This window comes from Musa acuminata, chromosome BXJ2-9 (genome assembly GCF_036884655.1).
Source record: "Musa acuminata AAA Group cultivar baxijiao chromosome BXJ2-9, Cavendish_Baxijiao_AAA, whole genome shotgun sequence".
Classification (NCBI taxonomy): Eukaryota; Viridiplantae; Streptophyta; class Magnoliopsida; order Zingiberales; family Musaceae; genus Musa; species Musa acuminata.
Window position 1 is genome coordinate 45,568,874 of NC_088346.1, and position 20,427 is coordinate 45,589,300.

General features: G+C 41.6%; 2 protein-coding genes and 2 non-coding genes across 4 annotated transcripts; 3 read left to right on the forward strand and 1 right to left on the reverse strand.

The window, feature by feature from the left end:
- Positions 1 to 9,203: 9,203 nt before the first annotated feature.
- LOC135621876 (uncharacterized) lies at positions 9,204 to 10,879 on the reverse strand. The gene is made up of 3 exons (XM_065123485.1): positions 10,534 to 10,879; positions 10,106 to 10,444; positions 9,204 to 10,020 (listed from the first exon to the last, which is right to left on the reverse strand). Exons 1-3 carry the CDS (start codon positions 10,849 to 10,851, stop codon positions 9,526 to 9,528), a joined length of 1,152 nt encoding a protein of 383 aa, XP_064979557.1. The 5' UTR covers positions 10,852 to 10,879; the 3' UTR covers positions 9,204 to 9,525.
- Positions 10,880 to 12,569: 1,690 nt separating this feature from the next.
- Positions 12,570 to 12,641, forward strand: TRNAD-GUC (transfer RNA aspartic acid (anticodon GUC)). The gene has a single exon. It is a non-coding gene; the product is annotated as a tRNA-Asp (tRNA).
- An 884-nt stretch (positions 12,642 to 13,525) lies between these two features.
- TRNAD-GUC (transfer RNA aspartic acid (anticodon GUC)) lies at positions 13,526 to 13,597 on the forward strand. Its single transcript has one exon. It is a non-coding gene; the product is annotated as a tRNA-Asp (tRNA).
- Positions 13,598 to 16,856: 3,259 nt separating this feature from the next.
- LOC103998911 (L-type lectin-domain containing receptor kinase IX.1-like) lies at positions 16,857 to 19,336 on the forward strand. Its single transcript, XM_009420519.3, has one exon. It carries the CDS (start codon positions 16,930 to 16,932, stop codon positions 19,189 to 19,191), a length of 2,262 nt encoding a protein of 753 aa, XP_009418794.2. The 5' UTR covers positions 16,857 to 16,929; the 3' UTR covers positions 19,192 to 19,336.
- Positions 19,337 to 20,427: the final 1,091 nt, after the last annotated feature.

The following is a 20,427-nucleotide window of genomic DNA, read 5'->3' on the forward strand; positions in this document are numbered from 1 at the left end:
CGCAGGATGCTTCGATCAGGATGAGACAATTAAAGCAGGAAAATCATGTTGTGCCGAAGGAACATGTCAGAAGATTGGACGTCGGGCCAGTGGATCGGTCAACGTATCGACAGAAGGCTTCGGGCCGTGGACTCGGGCATCGGGCCAAGAAGAGCGGGTATTGTGCCAAGGATATCGGAGTTGCGGAGTCAACTGGCCGATTGGGCAATAGGCTGCACGAGAGGACGATGCGCCGAAGAATCGGACGAAGCGTCGAGGGACCAATGACATGTCGGACAACTTGGTTAATTGCTTAGGATTAATTGTCTCGATCGAAGTTTTGTTTTGTTGTGCAGGATTAACTATGATAACGATGAAGACATAAAGCGAAACAAAGTGTCGGAGTCAAGCGCGAAGGATTTGTTGCGAGTTCGAGAGTTCGACGGAAGTCCGAAGGTTCGTCGGGAATGCTACCGGAACTAGCCGAGAATGAGTTGGGAGCTTGCCGAAGGCTTTTTCGGAAGCTCGCCGGAAGGTTCGTTGGAAGTTCGCGGAGCTCGCCGAGAAAGATCGGAGCTTGCCGACGAAGCTCGTTGAAACTCGCTAAGATCAAATCGTGAAGTCTAGGAGCTTGCCGGGAGTCCGTAGAATGGTTTCCGAGAATTCATCGGAAGACCGCCGGAAGTTTGCCGGAAGCTCGCCATAAGAAGTCTTGACTTGCGGACTTTGTAATAGCTTAGAAAATGTCTTTAAATTCATAGTTAGCACGTTAATTTGGGTTAGGATTAGGTGTTAATCCTATAACCCAAGTAGGGGCCAATTAGGCCCAAGTTCGGACTGGTTTGGACCAAGTTTGGAGCCAAACCAAGTGAGCTGGAATAGTGAAAGAGGTGCCACCGCCAGGGTTGGAGGTAGCACCGCCCAGGCTATGTCTTCCAGCGAAGACTGGGCGGTGCAACCGCCCCAGCCAAGAGGTGCAACCGCCCAGGATATGTCTCCCAGCGAGACTGGGCGGTGCAACCGCCCCAGCCAAGAGGTGCAACCGCCCAGGGCTCAGTCTCCAAGCGAGACTGGGCGGTGCAACCTCCTCTGTCAAGAGGTAGCACCGCCAGAGCTCAAGTTTCGAGCTCTGCCAAGAGGTGCAACCACCGAGCTCGGTCTTCGAGCTCTGGCAGAGAGGTGCAACCTCTTTGGACAGGAGATGCATCGCCTGAGCTCGGTCTTCGAGCTCTGGCAGAGAGGTGCAACCACCTCTAGCAGAGAGGTGCATCAGCCTGAGCTCAGTTTTGAGCTCTGCCAGGTGATGCAACCACCGAGCTCAGTCTTCGAGCTCTGCCAGGCGGTGCAACCACCGAGCTCAGTCTTCGAGCTCTGGCAGAGAGGTGCAACCACCTCTAGCAGAGAGGTGCATCAGCCTGAGCTCAGTTTTGAGCTCTGCCAGGTGATGCAACCACCGAGCTCAGTCTTCGAGCTCTGCCAGGCGGTGCAACCACCGAGCTCAGTCTTCGAGCTCTGGCAGAGAGGTGCAATCGCCTGAGCTCAGTCTTCGAGCTCTGCCAGGCGGTGCCACCTCTCCAGTCAAGAGGTGCAACCGCCTAATCCCGGAATTCCGGGATTTGATCGTTTTGAGCTCCAAATTTGAATTGGGTTGGGGCCTATAAATACCCCACCCATTCAACACTGAAAGCATACAGATCCACACCGAATTCTTGATCTTTTCAGTGATTCTAAGAGCTCAAATTTGTGTAAAGTCCTAAAGTTCTCCTCCTTCTGTTCTTCAAGTCTTGAGTTGTAAAGTGAGGAGAGAAAGGATTTATAAAGGTTGTCTCCTGAGCCTGTCAAAAGGAGAGAAACTGTAAAAGGGCAGTTAGCCTTCGCCCATTGAAGGAAGGCAGCTAGTTGACGTCGGTGACCTCGTCAGAGGAGGAAGCCAAAAGTGGAGTAGGTCAAGACTGACCGAACCACTCTAAATCTCTGGTTTGCTTTTACCTTGAGCACTTTATCATTACTGCAAACCTCCTACATTGCTACTGCCCTCTGCGCCTTTACGAACGAGTTTCTAAGCTCTGATCTTTCAGAATCTGCATTCAAACGTAAATCGTGTTTTCGTACGATCTTCACACTGCAGTTTACGCTTACATTCGGATTCCATTTATAACTGCAAATTGCTTTCTACGTAAAACGCTTTTCAAGGTTCAAAACTGCTTTTAGACGCAAAACTACATTTAGACGTAAAATTACGTTTAGACGTAAAACTGCGTTTAGACGCAAAACTGCGTTTAGACGTAAAACTGCGTTTAGACGTAAAACTGCGTTTAGACGTAAAACTGCGTTTAGACATAAAACTGCGTTTAGACGCAAAACTGCGTTTAGACGCAAAACTACGTTTAGACGTAAAACTGCGTTTAGACGTAAAACTGCGTTTAGACGTAAAACTGCGTTTGGACGTAAAACTGAGTTTAGACGCAAACTGCGCTTAGACGCAAACTGTGCTTAGACGCAAACTGTGTTTAGACGCAAACTGCGCTTAGATGCAAAACTGCGCTTAGACGTAAACTGCACTGTGATTCTGCTTTTATATCGAAATCGTTTTTTATCGGACGAACGCAGCTTTCGTTTTTAAATTACTGTAAGATTTCCGCTGCACTAATTCACCCCCCCCCCCTCTTAGTGCTCTCGATCCTAACAATTGGTATCAGAGCGGGGTATTTCTCATTTCGGATTTACACTTGAGAGAAATGACTCTTCAAGAGGGCTTTTCGGTCTTTCGTCCACCGTTGTTTAACGGATTGGACTACACTTATTGGAAAACTCGAATGAGAGTTTTCTTGATTTCTACGAATTTAGACTTATGGAGTATCATTGAAAACGGTTTTCAACTTCCCTCCAAACCGATGAACGAATGGTCGGTTTTGGAGAAGAAGAATTTTTCTTTAAACGCAAAGGCTATGAATGCCTTATTTTGCGCATTGGACAAAAATGAGTTCAATCGGATTTCTACGTGTGAAACGGCTTTTGACATTTGGCGAATTCTTGAAATCACGCACGAGGGAACTAGTAGAGTCAAACACTCGAAAGTTAACTTTTTATTGCATGATTTTGAGTTTTTTCAAATGCAACCAAGCGAGACTATAGGCGACATGTACACCCGTTTCACGGATGTCGTCAATAGTTTAAGAGCTCTTGGAAAATGTTTTTCGGATTTTGAACTCGTAAACAAGATTTTGCGTTCTCTTTCTAAAAAGTGGGATTCAAAAGTAACTGCAATACAAGAAGCTAAAAATCTAAACAACTTACCACTTGAAGAACTAATTGGTTCATTGATGACATATGAAATGGTGCATAATGCACATGATGAACATGTTGAACACAATCACCTTCCAAAGAACAGGAAGGATTTGGAACTCTGGACAAATGAATGCCACTTGAGCGATGACTCAAGTGATGAGGACAATGATGAACAAACCAACCTTCCAAAGAACAGGAAGGATTTGGGACATAGAACATTTGAAGACCACTCGAGCGTAAGCTCAAGTGATGGTGAACTTAAACTACAAATGAAACGAAAATTAAAAAGCAAAAAGAATGGAACTACTTGCTTTAAACGCAAGAAGAAGAACAAAAATTGGGATGAATCGAGCTCATCTGAAGACGAGAAAGTCAACAAAAGCGAGGCGACAAAATACGCCTTACCAGCCTACGACGTTGAGGTAATTAAAATGCCTTTGGTTTATTTTGAAATTACTTGATGCTTTCATGATATATTTTCTTTTTTAGTTTAGAATTAATTTTCTTGAAAATTACATGTTTAAAAATAAAAATACAAAAATTATGATCATGTTGATAATTTCGAAAATAATATTGCATATTTTATGATAAACAAACAAAATGATTTTGATCATGGTTAAGAAGTAATAATGTGTATCATGTTTGATTAACATTGTTGAATGAAATCACGTTTGATTTAAAGTAATGCATAAAGATGTAATATGAAATGGTTATTAACAATTTTATGCATGTGATTTTAAGTTATCCATGATCATGAGCTTGTTTGATCTTCTTGACTTAATTTTAAGATCTATAGCAAAAATCATGTCTGAATATATGAAAGTGTTAATTTCATTTTTGGATTCACTTAACAATTGGTATCATAACAATCAGATTCTCTCATACACTTATGAAAAATATTTTTCTAAAATGGATTTGATGAAATGATTCCTGCTTATAAATTCCATCTTGAAATATGAATGATAGTGTTTTTGCTTACAAAGATTTGTTTCACGTTCATATCTCCTATGATTCATGTGCAGAAAAAGAATTTATAAATCATAATACAATGAGATTTCTTATGCAAAAATAAAGTGCTTTTGTGATTCTTTGCTAAAGAGAATAATTATTAAAATCATGATCTTGGTAATTATAACATGGAGCTCTTTATAAATCAAGATCGTTCATTATGCTCCCTACATTTATCAAAAAGGAGTTCTTCAAATGAAATGCAATTCAATGAAGAGTCATATTGATATCTTGAAACTTGGAATATTTTAAAATGTGATCTTGATAAGAATGTTTCAAGTTGCTCTTTGTACTATATCTTTTCGAATGAATCGTGAGCCTTGATATCATATATTTCATAATACAAGATTTCTTTGCCTTATGTCTTGAACTTTAATGCTTATCTTAATTTGGCATATAAAGACTAAGGCATGCTTAGATGAAAAAGAATCTCTTAAAAAATGCTTTTCCCATCTGATCGAGATTAATGATTTCATGATATTTTGTGAATCTCGAAATTAATTTTAATGACTAGATTATGAATTTCAAATTAATAATTTGATTTGAATAAGTTTTATCTAAATCATAATCTTGATCTTGCAAAATTGAAGTCACAAATAATATCTTGTGGTATTCATGAATTGAAACATTGTATGCTTAAATTAATCATTCTTCTATGTTTCAAAAATTCCTTAAAAGCCTTATGTGATGATTGAAAACTAACTTGCTTTATAATGAATCATGAATCATGACTTGATCTATGATGTAAATGCTTTGAAATGATTGAAATATTTAACACTTTTATGCTCTTTCCCCTACTTTCTTCTTGTTTTCAATGATAAAATGGGGAGAAGTTTTGATCATGCATGGTAGGATATAATTTGACAAAATTGATACCATCATGATATGAAACATTAATGTAATTATGAATGGTGATATGATATCATGCATGTAATACTTCAACTTATGATAAAGATGCATGCAATGATAAAATATTCATGATGAAAAATTGTCTTGACATTCATAACTTGATTATTCATCATTTGTCATGATTTTGAAATCGTTCTAAAAGGAAAAGAGGACTACAAAACTGTATTCTCTCTTTCTTTTTTACAATGACAAAGGGGGAGATAGCTAGCTTGTACAAGTCAAGAAGATGCAAAAACTTGATTGCTAGCTTGCCTATCTTAAGTAGCAAAGATTGCTAACTTGCTTATTTCAAAAAGAAAAATTGTCTTCTTGAACATCACTATCTTGAATATCTCAAGAAGCAAAACTTGCAATTTGCACATTGCAATAGGAAGCAAGAATCATGAGCTTACATAAGAAAGCTATCTTGCATTTGCTTTCGAAATTTTTGCTAGCTTATATATTGTGAAACTTGTATATCATAAAAATTGCTAGCTTGTTGGTCTAAAGAGAAGCAAAAAGTTGCTATCTCAAAAGAAGAAAATGTGCTATCTTATATGTTATAAAACTTGAATATCTAAAACTTGATAGCATGAATGTTCTAAGCATGATATAACACTTGCTAAATCTTCTAGCTCCAAGATTGCATGATGATAAAACTTGATACTATGTTTTTCATGCAATGAGTTGAATCAATATCACAAACACTTGATTGTGATACTTCTCCTTTTTGTTGATGACAAAGGGGGAGAAGTATGTTGATGACATGACATGTGATGCATAAGTTTATGCATATGCTCATGTTGACGTGTTGCAAGTATTCATGATGAATATTGCAATGACTTGAATTCAGTTTGAATTCAAGGTTCTATCAATATGGCATATTGGTAGGGGGAGTTTGTTTAAACTCCGGGAGTTAAGTTTAACTCCGTCATCAAGTGGTTGTCATCATCAAAAAGGGGGAGATTGTTGAATCTCGTATTTTGATGATGAAACTACTTGATATATGTTTATGATTTAATCTGCGTTTTGAGTGACGCAGGATGCTTCGATCAGGATGAGACAATTAAAGCAGGAAAATCATGTTGTGCCGAAGGAACATGTCAGAAGATTGGACGTCGGGCCGGTGGATCGGTCAACGTATCGACAGAAGGCTTCGGGCCGTGGACTCGGGCATCGGGCCAAGAAGAGCGGGTATTGTGCCAAGGATATCGGAGTTGCGGAGTCAACTGGCCGATTGGGCAATAGGCTGCACGAGAGGACGATGCGCCGAAGAATCGGACGAAGCGTCGAGGGACCAATGACATGTCGGACAACTTGGTTAATTGCTTAGGATTAATTGTCTCGATCGAAGTTTTGTTTTGTTGTGCAGGATTAACTATGATAACGATGAAGACATAAAGCGAAACAAAGTGTCGGAGTCAAGCGCGAAGGATTTGTTGCGAGTTCGAGAGTTCGACGGAAGTCCGAAGGTTCGTCGGGAATGCTACCGGAACTAGCCGAGAATGAGTTGGGAGCTTGCCGAAGGCTTTTTCGGAAGCTCACCGGAAGGTTCGTTGGAAGTTCGCGGAGCTCGCCGAGAAAGATCGGAGCTTGCCGACGAAGCTCGTTGAAACTCGCTAAGATCAAATCGTGAAGTCTAGGAGCTTGCCGGGAGTCCGCAGAATGGTTTCCGAGAATTCATCGGAAGACCGCCGGAAGTTTACCGGAAGCTCGCCAGAAGAAGTCTTGACTTGCGGACTTTGTAATAGCTTAGAAAATGTCTTTAAATTCATAGTTAGCACGTTAATTTGGGTTAGGATTAGGTGTTAATCCTATAACCCAAGTATGGGCCAATTAGGCCCAAGTTCGGACTGGTTTGGACCAAGTTTGGAGCCAAACCAAGTGAGCTGGAATAGTGAAAGAGGTGCCACCGCCAGGGTTGGAGGTAGCACCGCCCAGGCTATGTCTTCCAGCGAAGACTGGGCGGTGCAACCGCCCCAGCCAAGAGGTGCAACCGCCCAGGATATGTCTCCCAGCGAGACTGGGCGGTGCAACCGCCCCAGCCAAGAGGTGCAACCGCCCAGGGCTCAGTCTCCAAGCGAGACTGGGCGGTGCAACCTCCTCTGTCAAGAGGTAGCACCGCCAGAGCTCAAGTTTCGAGCTCTGCCAAGAGGTGCAACCACCGAGCTCGGTCTTCGAGCTCTGGCAGAGAGGTGCAACCTCTTTGGACAGGAGATGCATCGCCTGAGCTCGGTCTTCGAGCTCTGGCAGAGAGGTGCATCAGCCTGAGCTCAGTTTTGAGCTCTGCCAGGTGATGCAACCACCGAGCTCAGTCTTCGAGCTCTGCCAGGCGGTGCAACCACCGAGCTCAGTCTTCGAGCTCTGGCAGAGAGGTGCAATCGCCTGAGCTCAGTCTTCGAGTTCTGCCAGGCGGTGCCACCTCTCCAGTCAAGAGGTGCAACCGCCTGATCCCGGAATTCCGGGATTTGATCGTTTTGAGCTCCAAATTTGAATTGGGTTGGGGCCTATAAATACCCCACCCATTCAACACTGAAAGCATACAGATCCACACCGAATTCTTGATCTTTTCAGTGATTCTAAGAGCTCAAATTTGTGTAAAGTCCTAAAGTTCTCCTCCTTCTGTTCTTCAAGTCTTGAGTTGTAAAGTGAGGAGAGAAAGGATCTATAAAGGTTGTCTCCTGAGCCTGTCAAAAGGAGAGAAACTGTAAAAGGGCAGTTAGCCTTCGCCCATTGAAGGAAGGCAGCTAGTTGACGTCGGTGACCTCGTCAGAGGAGGAAGCCAAAAGTGGAGTAGGTCAAGACTGACCGAACCACTCTAAATCTCTGGTTTGCTTTTACCTTGAGCACTTTATCATTACTGCAAACCTCCTACATTGCTACTGCCCTCTGCGCCTTTACGAACGAGTTTCTAAGCTCTGATCTTTCAGAATCTGCATTCAAACGTAAATCGTGTTTTCGTACGATCTTCACACTGCAGTTTACGCTTACATTCGGATTCCATTTATAACTGCAAATTGCTTTCTACGTAAAACGCTTTTCAAGGTTCAAAACTGCTTTTAGACGCAAAACTACATTTAGACGTAAAATTACGTTTAGACGTAAAACTGCGTTTAGACGCAAAACTGCGTTTAGACGTAAAACTGCGTTTAGACGTAAAACTGCGTTTAGACATAAAACTGCGTTTAGACATAAAACTGCGTTTAGACGCAAAACTGCGTTTAGACACAAAACTACGTTTAGACGTAAAACTGCGTTTAGACGTAAAACTGCGTTTAGACGTAAAACTGCGTTTGGACGTAAAACTGAGTTTAGACGCAAACTGCGCTTAGACGCAAACTACACTGTGATTCTGCTTTTATATCGAAATCGTTTTTTATCGGACGAACGCAGCTTTCGTTTTTAAATTACTGTAAGATTTCCGCTGCACTAATTCACCCCCCCCCCTCTTAGTGCTCTCGATCCTAACAAGATTGAGATTTGTATATTCATTATTTTTATAGTGGATTATCTCTAGTTTATCTCGTGATTTTTCATGTAAATCTTGATATTCTATTTAATTATATTTTTATTTAATTTCGTTATGTATTATGATTTGTTAGTATTTGTTCATATATAAAAGTTTATTTTCTTTATATCCCGTAAATACTGTACTTCACTTCACTTCTGCTGTTGTTTCAAGAAACAATTAGATTGTTTTGGCTCAATTGTGATGGCTGTGGATTCACTTTGAAGGAACTCTATGTTGCTTGTGTGTTTTGTAATTTTAGGCGGCTGGAGGGGAACAATAGCTTGTTTTGTGAGGCGCGGGTCGTTCAAGCGGCCATGCAGAAGGCTCTGGAGCTGAGAATCCAGCACTCGATTGTGGAATCGAATCCCAAAGTTATCATCGATACTATTTTGAAGCACTCTTTCTCCTTCTTCGACCATTGATACGGTCATCCAAAATATTCACCCTCTAACAGCATGGTCTTTGGATTGCTCATTCGTCTATGTTTGACGTGAAGCCAATCGTCCAGCTTACTGGCTTGCTAGTTGAGCTAGAAACTCATCTTTTGATTGTAACTGGCCGCTGGATCTTCCTCCGGACCTGAGCTTTTTGGATCACATTGATGCGAACGAATCTGGTTGTATCAGACTTGTTTCAGTTTAGATCTTAATCTTGGTTTTTCTTCGAAGAAAAAGAGACGATTAGGTGGTATTAATCCTTCTCAAAGAAACAAATCATGTACTCAATCAAGAAGCTGCAATTATGGCAAGAAGATATAATCCCCTGTTCTTGCCATTGACAGTTTTGATGTCACAGAGACGTGCTGAGATCCATTTCCACATCCAGATTGTAAAGTTGAGCATTTGCAGTGATCATTTGCCGTGGAAGCTGGTCAACAACTCCCTGGGGGGGATGAAGCAGTCAGCCGAAAGCCCTGCAACATTGAAGACTACATCCTCAATCCTCCACTCCTCTTCCATTCTTATCCTGCTGCTTTGGGCAGACGCATCGCCAAAGCGGAAAACACTTGCAGCAGACCTCCCTTGATGAGCTACAAGGACGCCATCCACCTCCTTGTAGTCCCCCATGGTGCTTCCGATGGTGGTCTCCCAGTACATGGTGTCGGAGCCCGTGGCTTGCACTCTTGTGAGGTGCGAGTCCTCGATGTAGACGAGCAGGCCGCTCCTCTGGCTGAAGTATCCATAGAGGACGTGCCTGATCACCTCAGCTGGCCCATCGCTTCTCTCTGCAACCGTAGCTCGATCCGCTGATACTTTTAAGACGAAGCAGTTCTCATCCTTGATGCGCTTCTCCCCGAGACACTGGGCTTTGGTGAACATGCTCGCTGTGCCCTTTGGATCCAATCCCTGTGATCGATGAGGATGGAGGAAAGGATTACGTGAACAGAGTTCCTTAGAGTAGAACGTGTTGAAGCAGAGTGCACTTTCCTACCTGAATGATGCGTCGCAGCGGCCGCTGGGGGCCTCTGGCTGCGTCTGTTCCAAGCCAAGGCACGTTCCTCCACGCCACCTTACCGTTGCTGCCGGCGGCCACCTTGCAGCCGGCCACCACCAGCTCCACCAGCCACATTCCGGGCGACTTCTGCCACAAGACGAAGCAGCCATGTCCTGCACCTGATCTTGCACCAATCTTCCCTGATGGACCATCAGTCTCACGAGAGACCATCTTCACCCTACCAGCTGCATACATGCTCTTCATGGACTCGTGGTGTTTCAAGCATCCTGTTGCTGCCAAGTATTGCTGAATGATATAACGAGCTGAAGAAGCTTCCTGCATCAGTCCGACAAGAAGAGGGAATTACTGACAAAAGCTGCACCTGCAAAGATCGGCAAGTGTTAAGAGATGGAGGAAGACATTACTATGGGACTGTCTTTGAAGGAGAAGTGGTGACTTGGTTCAGTAGTCAGTGGCAGTGGAGCTAATGGACACCCCAAGACACTAAGAATTAGCCTCAGATCGGTCCACTTCGATGCGCCGCTCCCATGGAATGGAATCGAGAAATGGCTCCCTGACATGCCTTTATCCTTGTGCAGTCGCAGCCATGTTCCAATGGCTTCCCAGTACTTCTCCTTCTTGGCTCTTTCTCCATGTGCATCATCAAGGTCAGGACCTTCCACCAGAGGTGTCAGTGGCTGCGCCAAGCACACACGGTTCTTTCTCCTGATTCTTGGACCCATGACTTCTATGATCACAAGAATGATGAGAGATGATGACTACTGCATGGAACCAACAGGAAGGAGAAGCAATGAGATGGGATGAGAACCAAAGAGATGGTTGTTGGATCTGCTGTCCTAATTGTCAGTGATACAATATAATGGAGAGAGAGAGAGATAGAGAGAGAGAGGGAATTCTTGTGAGACGGACAAAAGGGACAGCCTATATGTTCCATTGGTGGGGAATGGACTTAAGTAGCTGCTCCCCATGTTTGCCTGTCTTTGTTCTCCTCCTCTAAGGCTCTGCAGTCCTTTTCATAACACACTGGCTCTGTAACTTTCAATTGCCAACAACACTTGTGCCTCCAAACCTTCAGCTAAGGAGTCTGATGATCCATGGAGTAGCAAGGAACAAGGGACCAGTACTAATGACCATGAGAACTTAGAACAGAATCCAAGGGAAGCTCCACATGTGAGTGAACACCCCCATCCCTTTCATGGTAGGTGGGTGTGGTGATGTGTTGGATAGGTGGTGAGAAACATCACTCTAGTTGTTTATAGGAGGACCAGGCCAAAGGAGTTGGACATGGATGGCTGTCAATGGAGACCTTCCAAGCTAAGCTATGGCATTGATGTTGAGCAGCATCTCTCAGTGGTAGGGTTTGCAGACCAAAACATGCATCTTCTTTGGAAGTCTGAGATTGAAGTAATCTTGCTGAAACATTAATCTTAAACAGAGAAGATCATATCATTGATCTGAATTCCCTACAATGATATGTTCTCAAATGCATCGGTTCTGCGAAGATTTAGGTGCAGAATTAATTAGTAGGTAATCAACAACAACTCCAAGTCATGTGCTGGCACCAAAAAGGCAGAATTAGCATTTGGATGTGGGGCTCAAAGCATCAGATACTAAAGCAATTAGTCATTGTTAACTACATTCCCTTTTCTTGGTGACACATAACAATCTGATTTCCACCAATGACCACATTTCAGAGTTAAATCACTGATGGAAGTGATCATAGCAATAAGCTTATCAAACTCAACTTTTGAAGGCCTTTTGTTGCAGAATGTTCAGATTCCTGTTAACATGAAAATTCTAAAAACTTGCCATGTGTGGTTTGTATCAGAAGTAAAACTTGCAGACACCTTTGTTTCATCCTACAGCATGTGGAAGAAGGCACAGATCAAATGCCAGGAAACAAACCTCCACAGTATTCCTGCAGACAAACCAAAATGGAAGAATCTTTCATGAATCAACAGTTGGTGCCATGAATTCTGCATCTCCACCATCACTGGGTAGACCAAGAAATTAAAGCTCATCCATAAGAGGATGTAGAAGATACTAGATGGAATTGTGCAGTCATATATCACTTTTCTAATCAAACCATGTCTGATCTAACAACAAAGAAAACTAGTTCATTTAACAGCAACAAGCCTATGATTGCTCAAATTGACCTATTAATTTGTGAGAAATGAATGTTAAATCTGCTTGGTCCAACATCCAATCAAACACCAAGTTTTTAGTCAGTGAAATTTTCTCCTTTTTTGAGTACTGGTTCCATCAATCATGCCTGAATGAGTGTTGTTATTTGCTACCTATTACTGTGTTATTTTTCATTCAAATGTGTCTCGAGGGAGAAAAATATACTTCTAATTTGTAATTACGAGCAAATAAAGACTGTATAAAATATTATATATATATATTTTTTTATATTTTATATTTCAACAGCTACATCGATGTCGTTGTAGTATAGTGGTGAGTATTCCCGCCTGTCACGCGGGTGACCCGGGTTCGATCCCCGGCAACGGCGAGTAATTTTTTGTTTAAATTTATAAAGTGGTATATTTGTTTGAAAAACCTTTTTGTTTAAATTTATAAAAAATATTCAATCTTAAATATTATAATTAAAGAAATATATATTTTAATCAGTATAATTTTTGTTTAAATTTATAAAATAGTGGATTTGTAAAAAAGTAGTTAATATTTGAAAAATATAGTTATAGAAATACAAATTTTAACCAATACTATTTTGTACTTTTGATATGTATCAACCATTACTTCTTAGTAATAGTCTTCAAAAAAAAAAAAGTATTGAAAGAAAAATAAAAGGGAAGAAAATAATAGCAGTAGCTGTTGTTGTAAGAGAGAAGGAAATTAAAGAATAAAGAGAAAGATTAACATTATTATAATTTTATTTAAGAATTTTGGATTTGGTCTGGCAAGGAGATTAAAGAAATCAAATAAACAAAACGAGAAGTACGAGATAGAAAATATTCAATGTCTATAGTTTTTTAAAATCATACAAAAAATTAAAATTAATGTAATGCACATGAAAACTATAATAATAATATATTTTTGGTCTTGCATTTTTAAATGACCAGTCTAAAAGGTAAATATGTGTAAAATACATCTTTTGGATGGACAACATGGCCATGTGACCAAGTAGACCTCATGTGGTGTAGGTGAATGGATGACCCAAAATAAGAAAGAAGACTTGTTAAAGGCTCATGAGAGAACCTCAATTTTAAATAACCAGTCTTGCATTTACTGCCAATTTCTGTGTTATATTTCATTCAAATGTGACTCGAGGGAGAAAAATATACTTCTAATTTGTAATTACGAGCAAAAAAAAGTTCGTTTATGTCTCCTTAACAAAAAATATTATATATATATAATATATTACATTTCAACAACGTCGTTGTAGTATAGTGGTGAGTATTCCCGCCTGTCACGCGGGTGACCCGGGTTCGATCCCCGGCAACGGCGAAAATTTTTGTTTAAATTTATAAAGTGGTATAATTGTTTGAAAAAACAAAATTTTGGTTTAAATTTATAAAAGTGTATTTTTAAAAAACCTTTTTGTTTACTATTGTTAGTGTAAACAATCTTAAGCCGTGGCATCGGGACCGACGTGGTTTAGTTCGGGTCCGAATGACGGGGATCTCCCTGGACGTTCCTCGAGACTACTAAGGTGGCCGATTACGGTGGTTCGATCGGGACGGGGTTGTTGTTTCCTCCGGGCCAGAACTCCATGCTTGCGCGTCTAGTAGGGACCTTCGGCTTCGCGCTTGCACAAAGGTCGGGTTGGGGAGCTCGGCCCGACCTCTCCGACGATCAAGTCAGTGGATGGTAAAGAGGGTTTGTTATCTACATTGGTATCCTTCTCCTCCCCTCTTCTCGTTTAGAACGTGAGAGTATTTATAGATAAGTTTACTGTTTCCTGATGTGCCCGTTTGCAGGGGATAAGCTCGTACTCCTGGTAGCGTCTGACACTGGTGTTGATGTGGCATAAAGGATCAAGCTTGAGCAGAATGTTTAATATGCCTCGGTCGACGTTCCGATCCGTTTGACCAGGTGGTGTCAGGTCAACCGAGGCGTCATCTGGGGCAACTGACGTCAACCCGAGTCTTATCGCCATTATTACCCTCATCAACTATAAAATAGTGTATTTATAAAAAATATTCAATCTTAAAAAAATACATCTAAAGGAATATAAATTTTAATCAGGAATTTTTTTCGTTTAAATTTATAAAATGGTTTATTTTTTGAAAAACTTTTTTGTTTAAATTTATAAAATAGCATATTTTAAAAAATCAGTTAATATTTGAAAAATAGAGTTAAAGAAATATAAATTTTAACCAAGATATTATTTTTGTACTTTTGATATGTATTAACCATTACTTCTAAATGTCCAGAAGATGCTACTACTACTAGTGATAGTCTTCAATAAAATAAGTATTGAAAAGAAAATAAAAAATAATAAAGAGAAAGATTAATATTAATATAACTTTATTTAAGAATTTTAGATTTGTTCTCGCGACGTGTCATTTTATAAAAGAGGAGATTAAAGAAATTGAATAAACAAAACGAGAAGCACGAGGTAGAAAATATTCAATGTCTATAGTTTTTAAAAATCATACAAAAAATTATAATTAATGTAATGCATATGAAAACTATAATAATAATATATTTTTGGTCTTGCATGTTTAAATGACTAGTCTAAAAGGTAAATGTGAAAATACATTCTTTGAATGGACCACATGATCACGTGACCAAGAAGACCTCATGTGGTGTAGGTGTTGGTCAACCATGAATGGATGACCCAAAATAACAAAGAAGACTTGTTAAAGGCTCATGAGATAACCTCATTCCTTTAGCTTGATGTAGTAGAGCCATTCATCTCCATCAAAGGTCAAAGAGAGCCAACCTTATCTACTCACTCCCAAGCTATTCTCAATCTTAAAATTGATGGTGTCAACACTTCTTCTACCTCCCATGTTGATCTTTTTTGTTTTGATATAATTCTTAATATTATGTTGTTTAGAGATTTTTTCGACTCTAATACCATGAGATATTCATTTTAGCTATCGCGTAGTCTAAAAATGATGAGATTGATTTACTAATTTATATTGATATTGTCTAATCATAAATCTCCGTAGAGTATATTTAACAATGAATTATTATAAAAATTGATGGACCTAATCTTTGTTGATTTACTAATTTATATGTTCATCTTCCTTGAACTTTCCTTGGATAGAGCTTAATTCCTACTTAAATTTCAAGTGGTTGACACATTAATATGTGATTAAATGGTTACTAAGTCTTTTTCTTCCTTGCACAATTTTCCAACATAAGCTAAGATTACTATATGACAGGCATGTTGACATAATCCAAAAGTCATTGTTAAATCTAATTGAAACTCTATATATAGGAAAGCTTGATCATGATCTCACAAGTGAAAGAAAAAAAAATTGATTTTTGGTCCAAACATGATCACATAAGAGAGTTTGACTTCATATCTTAAACTTTTGGATCAGTTAGTAATCCTCATCTGTGCATAGCCTCTTGTTTTTCTTATGTACATAAAATAATCCATGTCTCTTTCCCTACAATTATATCATGAAGGAATGACTCCTTTCAGGAAGATTACATATCACAGTAAACCAGATAGTAATTGACAGGGGTAGACTTTTAGTTCCCTTCCCATCATTCATATTATGAAGCAATGACTCTTTCCACTCTGTATATATAACAAAGGTCAATTGCAGATCTTCTTAGTTCATAATGAACCAAATATTCAACCTTAATCCTGTTGATGACAGATCAGATGATGTTATTTCTGACTTGAGCAATTGCAGTAAACTTCCATTTAACTTCATGTAAATGGAGCAAAATTATAATACTCCAATTTAGCATCATATATCCTATTTTAGTACTACATCGGATGTGCGAAAAGAGCAAAAATCGATTTATACTAGTCACTTTAGCATTGGAAGACTTTAATCGGTTTACGTTAGTCGCTTGAGCTTAATTGTTTTGCATAAGTGATTCAAATTTATCAAGTTAATACATTAATTGTTTCGAATGATATTAGAGTAAATGCTAGCCTTAGTAGTGACTGAATATAGAAGCAGCAATTTTTTTCTTCTATGGATAATATCAGAAACATAAATTTCAAAATCTTCATGCATATGTCAATAGAATTTTCCAACCCTGTTTTCTGAAGGACCTCTCTCAGTCAAGATTGGTTCTTGAATTCTTCTATGAAGTTTCCAAGATCTACACTCTGATGCTTCTATGAATCTTCTTCTTGAAGACTGATGATCAGGTCATGATTTATCCACCATCAATTTTGTATAAAATGGTCAACTTGACCTTATCGACACCAATCTAGTCTATTAGATATTCCAAACTGCAGCCTCCTCCTTTGATGCAAGATGGTTGAATGACAGAGACACACCAACCAACCTGAAAGTTATCATGATTCTGATCTTTATGTTCAAAGGTATAAATCATACATGAGATCCACTCATTCATACATCACTAATAGTTTCCAATCAATCATTTTCTATGCACACATTTGCTCATGGAAGCAATGAAGTCACTGCTTGTCTAAATTCAAATTCCTACACTGGATAAGCTCAGTTGCAGTATAACAATGCGCATTGACCATCGATTGAAACCTTCATCTTATTCCTGCGGGCAGATCTTTGTCAGCATTCTCTTAAGAAAGACTATGTGCAGATGCAGCTTTGTTTTTGCATCAGAACTCACAATAAAGAACATGGTATTAGAAGATCAATCAGCTTTATACAATAATGCAAGTTACTGCACAAGTCCAGTCATCTGCAGTTGACTTTTCTCTGGCGATTTTTCTCTCTGGTCATCTGTCTTCTTATGCTGAGACTTGCACTGCAGAAGCATTTGCAGTGTTCATCTGTGACCGACCAGCCATGGCGCAGCACAGGTGGAGCTTATTCTCTGTTGTCATCCACCTTTCATTTGCAGCGATGGTGATTCCTCTGGTGAGCTCGCTCTCCTTCAACTTCCCTAGTTTCAGAGAGGACGACCAGTCATTGCAAAAAGAGGCAGATGCATCCGTCAATGGCACGGTGATCAATCTTACGAAGTACCCCATGCAGTATGCCACCGGCAGAGTGGTGTACTACGAGCCGCTCCTCCTGTGGGATGCCGACACAAGAAATCTGACTGATTTCACCACTAATTTCTCCTTCATCATCGATTCCGTCAACGAGTCGTCGTACGCCGACGGCCTGGCTTTCTTCCTGTCGCCTTATGGTTCCACCATTCCTACCTATTCGAGGGGTGGCTTCCTCGGCCTCTACAGCAACAGCTCCGTGGCCAATACGACCGTCAAGACTGTGGCGGTGGAGTTCGATACCTTCTCTAATGATTGGGATCCGAAGGGAGATCATCTTGGAATCGATGTCAACTCGATCATATCAAACAAGACGGTGCCGTGGAATAGCCGTGTCAGGGATGGCAGACGGGCAAATGCATGGGTGAACTACGACGCCACCACCTTCAATTTGAGTGCCTTTGTAACCTACGGAGAAGATCGGCTCTCCAATGACAGTACCAGCCTATCCCTCACCGTTGATCTGCGAGATTTCCTGCCGGAGAGGGTAGCGGTTGGCTTCTCGGCCACCACCGGCAACTTGACTGAGACGCACACCCTTCTCTCTTGGTCTTTCACCTCAACCATGCAATCCCCTGAAGAAAACAGAGGTAACAAGAAGCTGGTTGGAATTGTGGTCGCTGCTGTTGTCGGAGTTGTTGTCGTGCTTGGTGGCTTACTCTGGTTCTTGTTATGGAGGAAGAAGGCCACTACTAGGACCGTGAGAAACCAAGGTGGCACTGGAAGCGTTGTGGGAGCCGAAGATGGTGTGGACAGTGATGACACGATTGATGATGAGTTCGAGAAAGAAGGGAGGCCGAAGAGAATTCCTTACCAGGAGCTGGTCCACACGACGAGGAACTTCTCCGAGGAGGGGAAGCTTGGCGAAGGAGGATTCGGGTCGGTCTACAAAGGCAATCTGGATGGTCTCGACGTTGCCATCAAAAGGATCTCCAAAGATTCGAAGCAGGGAAGGAAGGAGTACGTCTCCGAGGTCAAGATCATCAACCGGCTGCGCCACCGTAACCTGGTGCGCCTGATCGGTTGGTGCCACGCCCGCGGCGAGTTCCTGCTCGTCTACGAGTTCATGCCCAACGGGAACCTCAACTCCCATCTCTACAGGTCCGAGAACCCCCTCGGGTGGCCGGCGCGGCACAAGATCGCGTTGGGCTTGGCCTCCGCCCTTTTCTACCTCCACGAGGAGTGCGAGCCGTACGTGGTTCACCGCGACGTGAAGCCCAGCAACGTCATGCTCGACTCCGCGTTCAACGCCAAGCTCGGCGACTTCGGCCTCGCCAGGCTCGTCGACCATGACTGCGGCCTTCGGACCACGAACCTGGCAGGCACGTTGCCGTACATGGCTCCCGAGTACCTCCACAACGGCACGGCTAGCAAAGAATCCGATGTCTACAGCTTCGGAATCGTCGCGCTGGAGATCGCGTGTGGGAGAAGGCCGATGGAGGCAATGTTACTGGCCGCATGGGTGTGGGAGCTCCATGGAAGGGGAGCAGTCCTTGAAGCAGCTGACAAGAGGCTCAATGGCAACTTCACGGAGGCGCAAATGGAGCGGTTGATGGTGGTCGGATTATGGTGTGCCCATCCCGACCAGACTCTCCGGCCGTCGATCAAGCAGGCCATCAACGTGCTCAACTCCGAGGCGCCATTGCCGAAGCTTCCTCCGAGGCGGCCCAGGCCGGTCTACCGCCACCCTTCCGACGACATGGCCGCCCCTGCAACTTCGTCCAACTTTGTGACTGCAACATCTTCCTCCGCAAGTGCAGCTTCAGCTGCAGCTTCATCTTCTGCAAGTGCAGCTTCTTCTTCTTCCGATGTGAAACCACCGACTGCTACGCACTCTACAAATTCTCTCAACATTAGCATCTCTCCGACTTCGACGTATCAGAAGATTCACGAACGGATGCTGCACAAAGTTGACGTGTAACATGCTTCATTGGTAGTAATTAAGTTCTTCCATTGCAGTAATGTTATCTGCACTTGGCGAACTTGTATCAGAAAATGTTTTGCTCAGTTCTTCCATTGTAGTAATGTTATCTGCACACACTTCAACCAAATTTTGCCTTTGATTCTTTGAGGTGCATCTGATGAAAAGAGTATACTGTGATGCTCTGCTTTATTTGGGACTTTAATTTATCGGTTGAAAAAGGATAAATAAATTAATGAAAAATGATACTGATGAATCAACATACATAAGAACAATAAAAATTTCTATCACGAACTCCTCAAGAAAAACAGAGCAAGCCAAGTGCTCCTCTTTCTATAAATAATTCTATGGCTAAAACCCCATCATCTTTTATCTTCCCAAGATTTATTAGAATAATTTCTGGAGGCCTTTTCATGAATTTAAAATTAATTTTCTTGATTGTTAGTACATTTGGGATTCATGACTTTGACACAAGAAAAACAAGCTGCGCTTCACTTGGTTTCTTAAGATGTGTGTTGACAAAGATGTGGCTACAGGGCTCTTTCAAGAGTTGGATAAGCATAAGATTCTTTTGCTTATGATAGTGAGTATTCTTTGAGCTAAAGGCTTCGATCGATTTAATGATCACTGCACATTAGTTAGATTGCTGGAATTTGAATTCAGACAAGTCGCTGACTTCATTGCTTTCACGAGCAACTGCGTTGACTCGCAAAAACCTTATACTTGTTGAGGCCATTCAGCAGCTCTGCTGCTGTCGACCACTATTCACGCTTCTCCCTGATGAATTCTCACTGTCTTCTACAGAAGAAGAAGCTGTTAGCTTCGATCTTTGATGACCTCTCAGCCATGATCATGGTCAAGTCAAGGATCGTCCTTGGTCTCTTGTTCGTGTCGATTCTTGTCTCCTTGGCCACTGCTCTCTCCTTCGACTTCTCTGCCTTTGATCAATCCAGGATCATGCATATTTGAACGACGGCGTACAACTCACATGGAATCAGCTCACTGGTAGCATCAAGTATAGCGTGGGCAGAGCAGTGGGATGCAGAAACCAGAGAGTTGGCTGATTTCGCCTCTCATTTCACCTTCGTCATCGACGTTCTGGATAAACCTTCGTCCGGCGATGGCATGGCCTTCTTCTTATCCCCATATAATTCCAGCTTCCCTACTGTTGATATAAACAACTTTTGTGCCGTGTCTCGGGGCCGTCACGGCTTGGTTCGGGGCTGAATGGCGGAG

Bases quoted from the DNA above. Each gene is read 5' to 3' on its own strand.
- LOC103998911 (XM_009420519.3), top strand. From the start codon at position 16,930: ATGCAAGTTACTGCACAAGTCCAGTCATCTGCAGTTGACTTTTCTCTG.
- LOC135621876 (XM_065123485.1), bottom strand. From the start codon at position 10,851: ATGGGTCCAAGAATCAGGAGAAAGAACCGTGTGTGCTTGGCGCAGCCA. The intron at 10,445-10,533 runs GTAATGTCTTCC...GGACTGATGCAG, and splicing joins CCTTCAAAGACAGTCCCATA to GAAGCTTCTTCAGCTCGTTA. The intron at 10,021-10,105 runs GTAGGAAAGTGC...CATCGATCACAG, and splicing joins CGCTGCGACGCATCATTCAG to GGATTGGATCCAAAGGGCAC.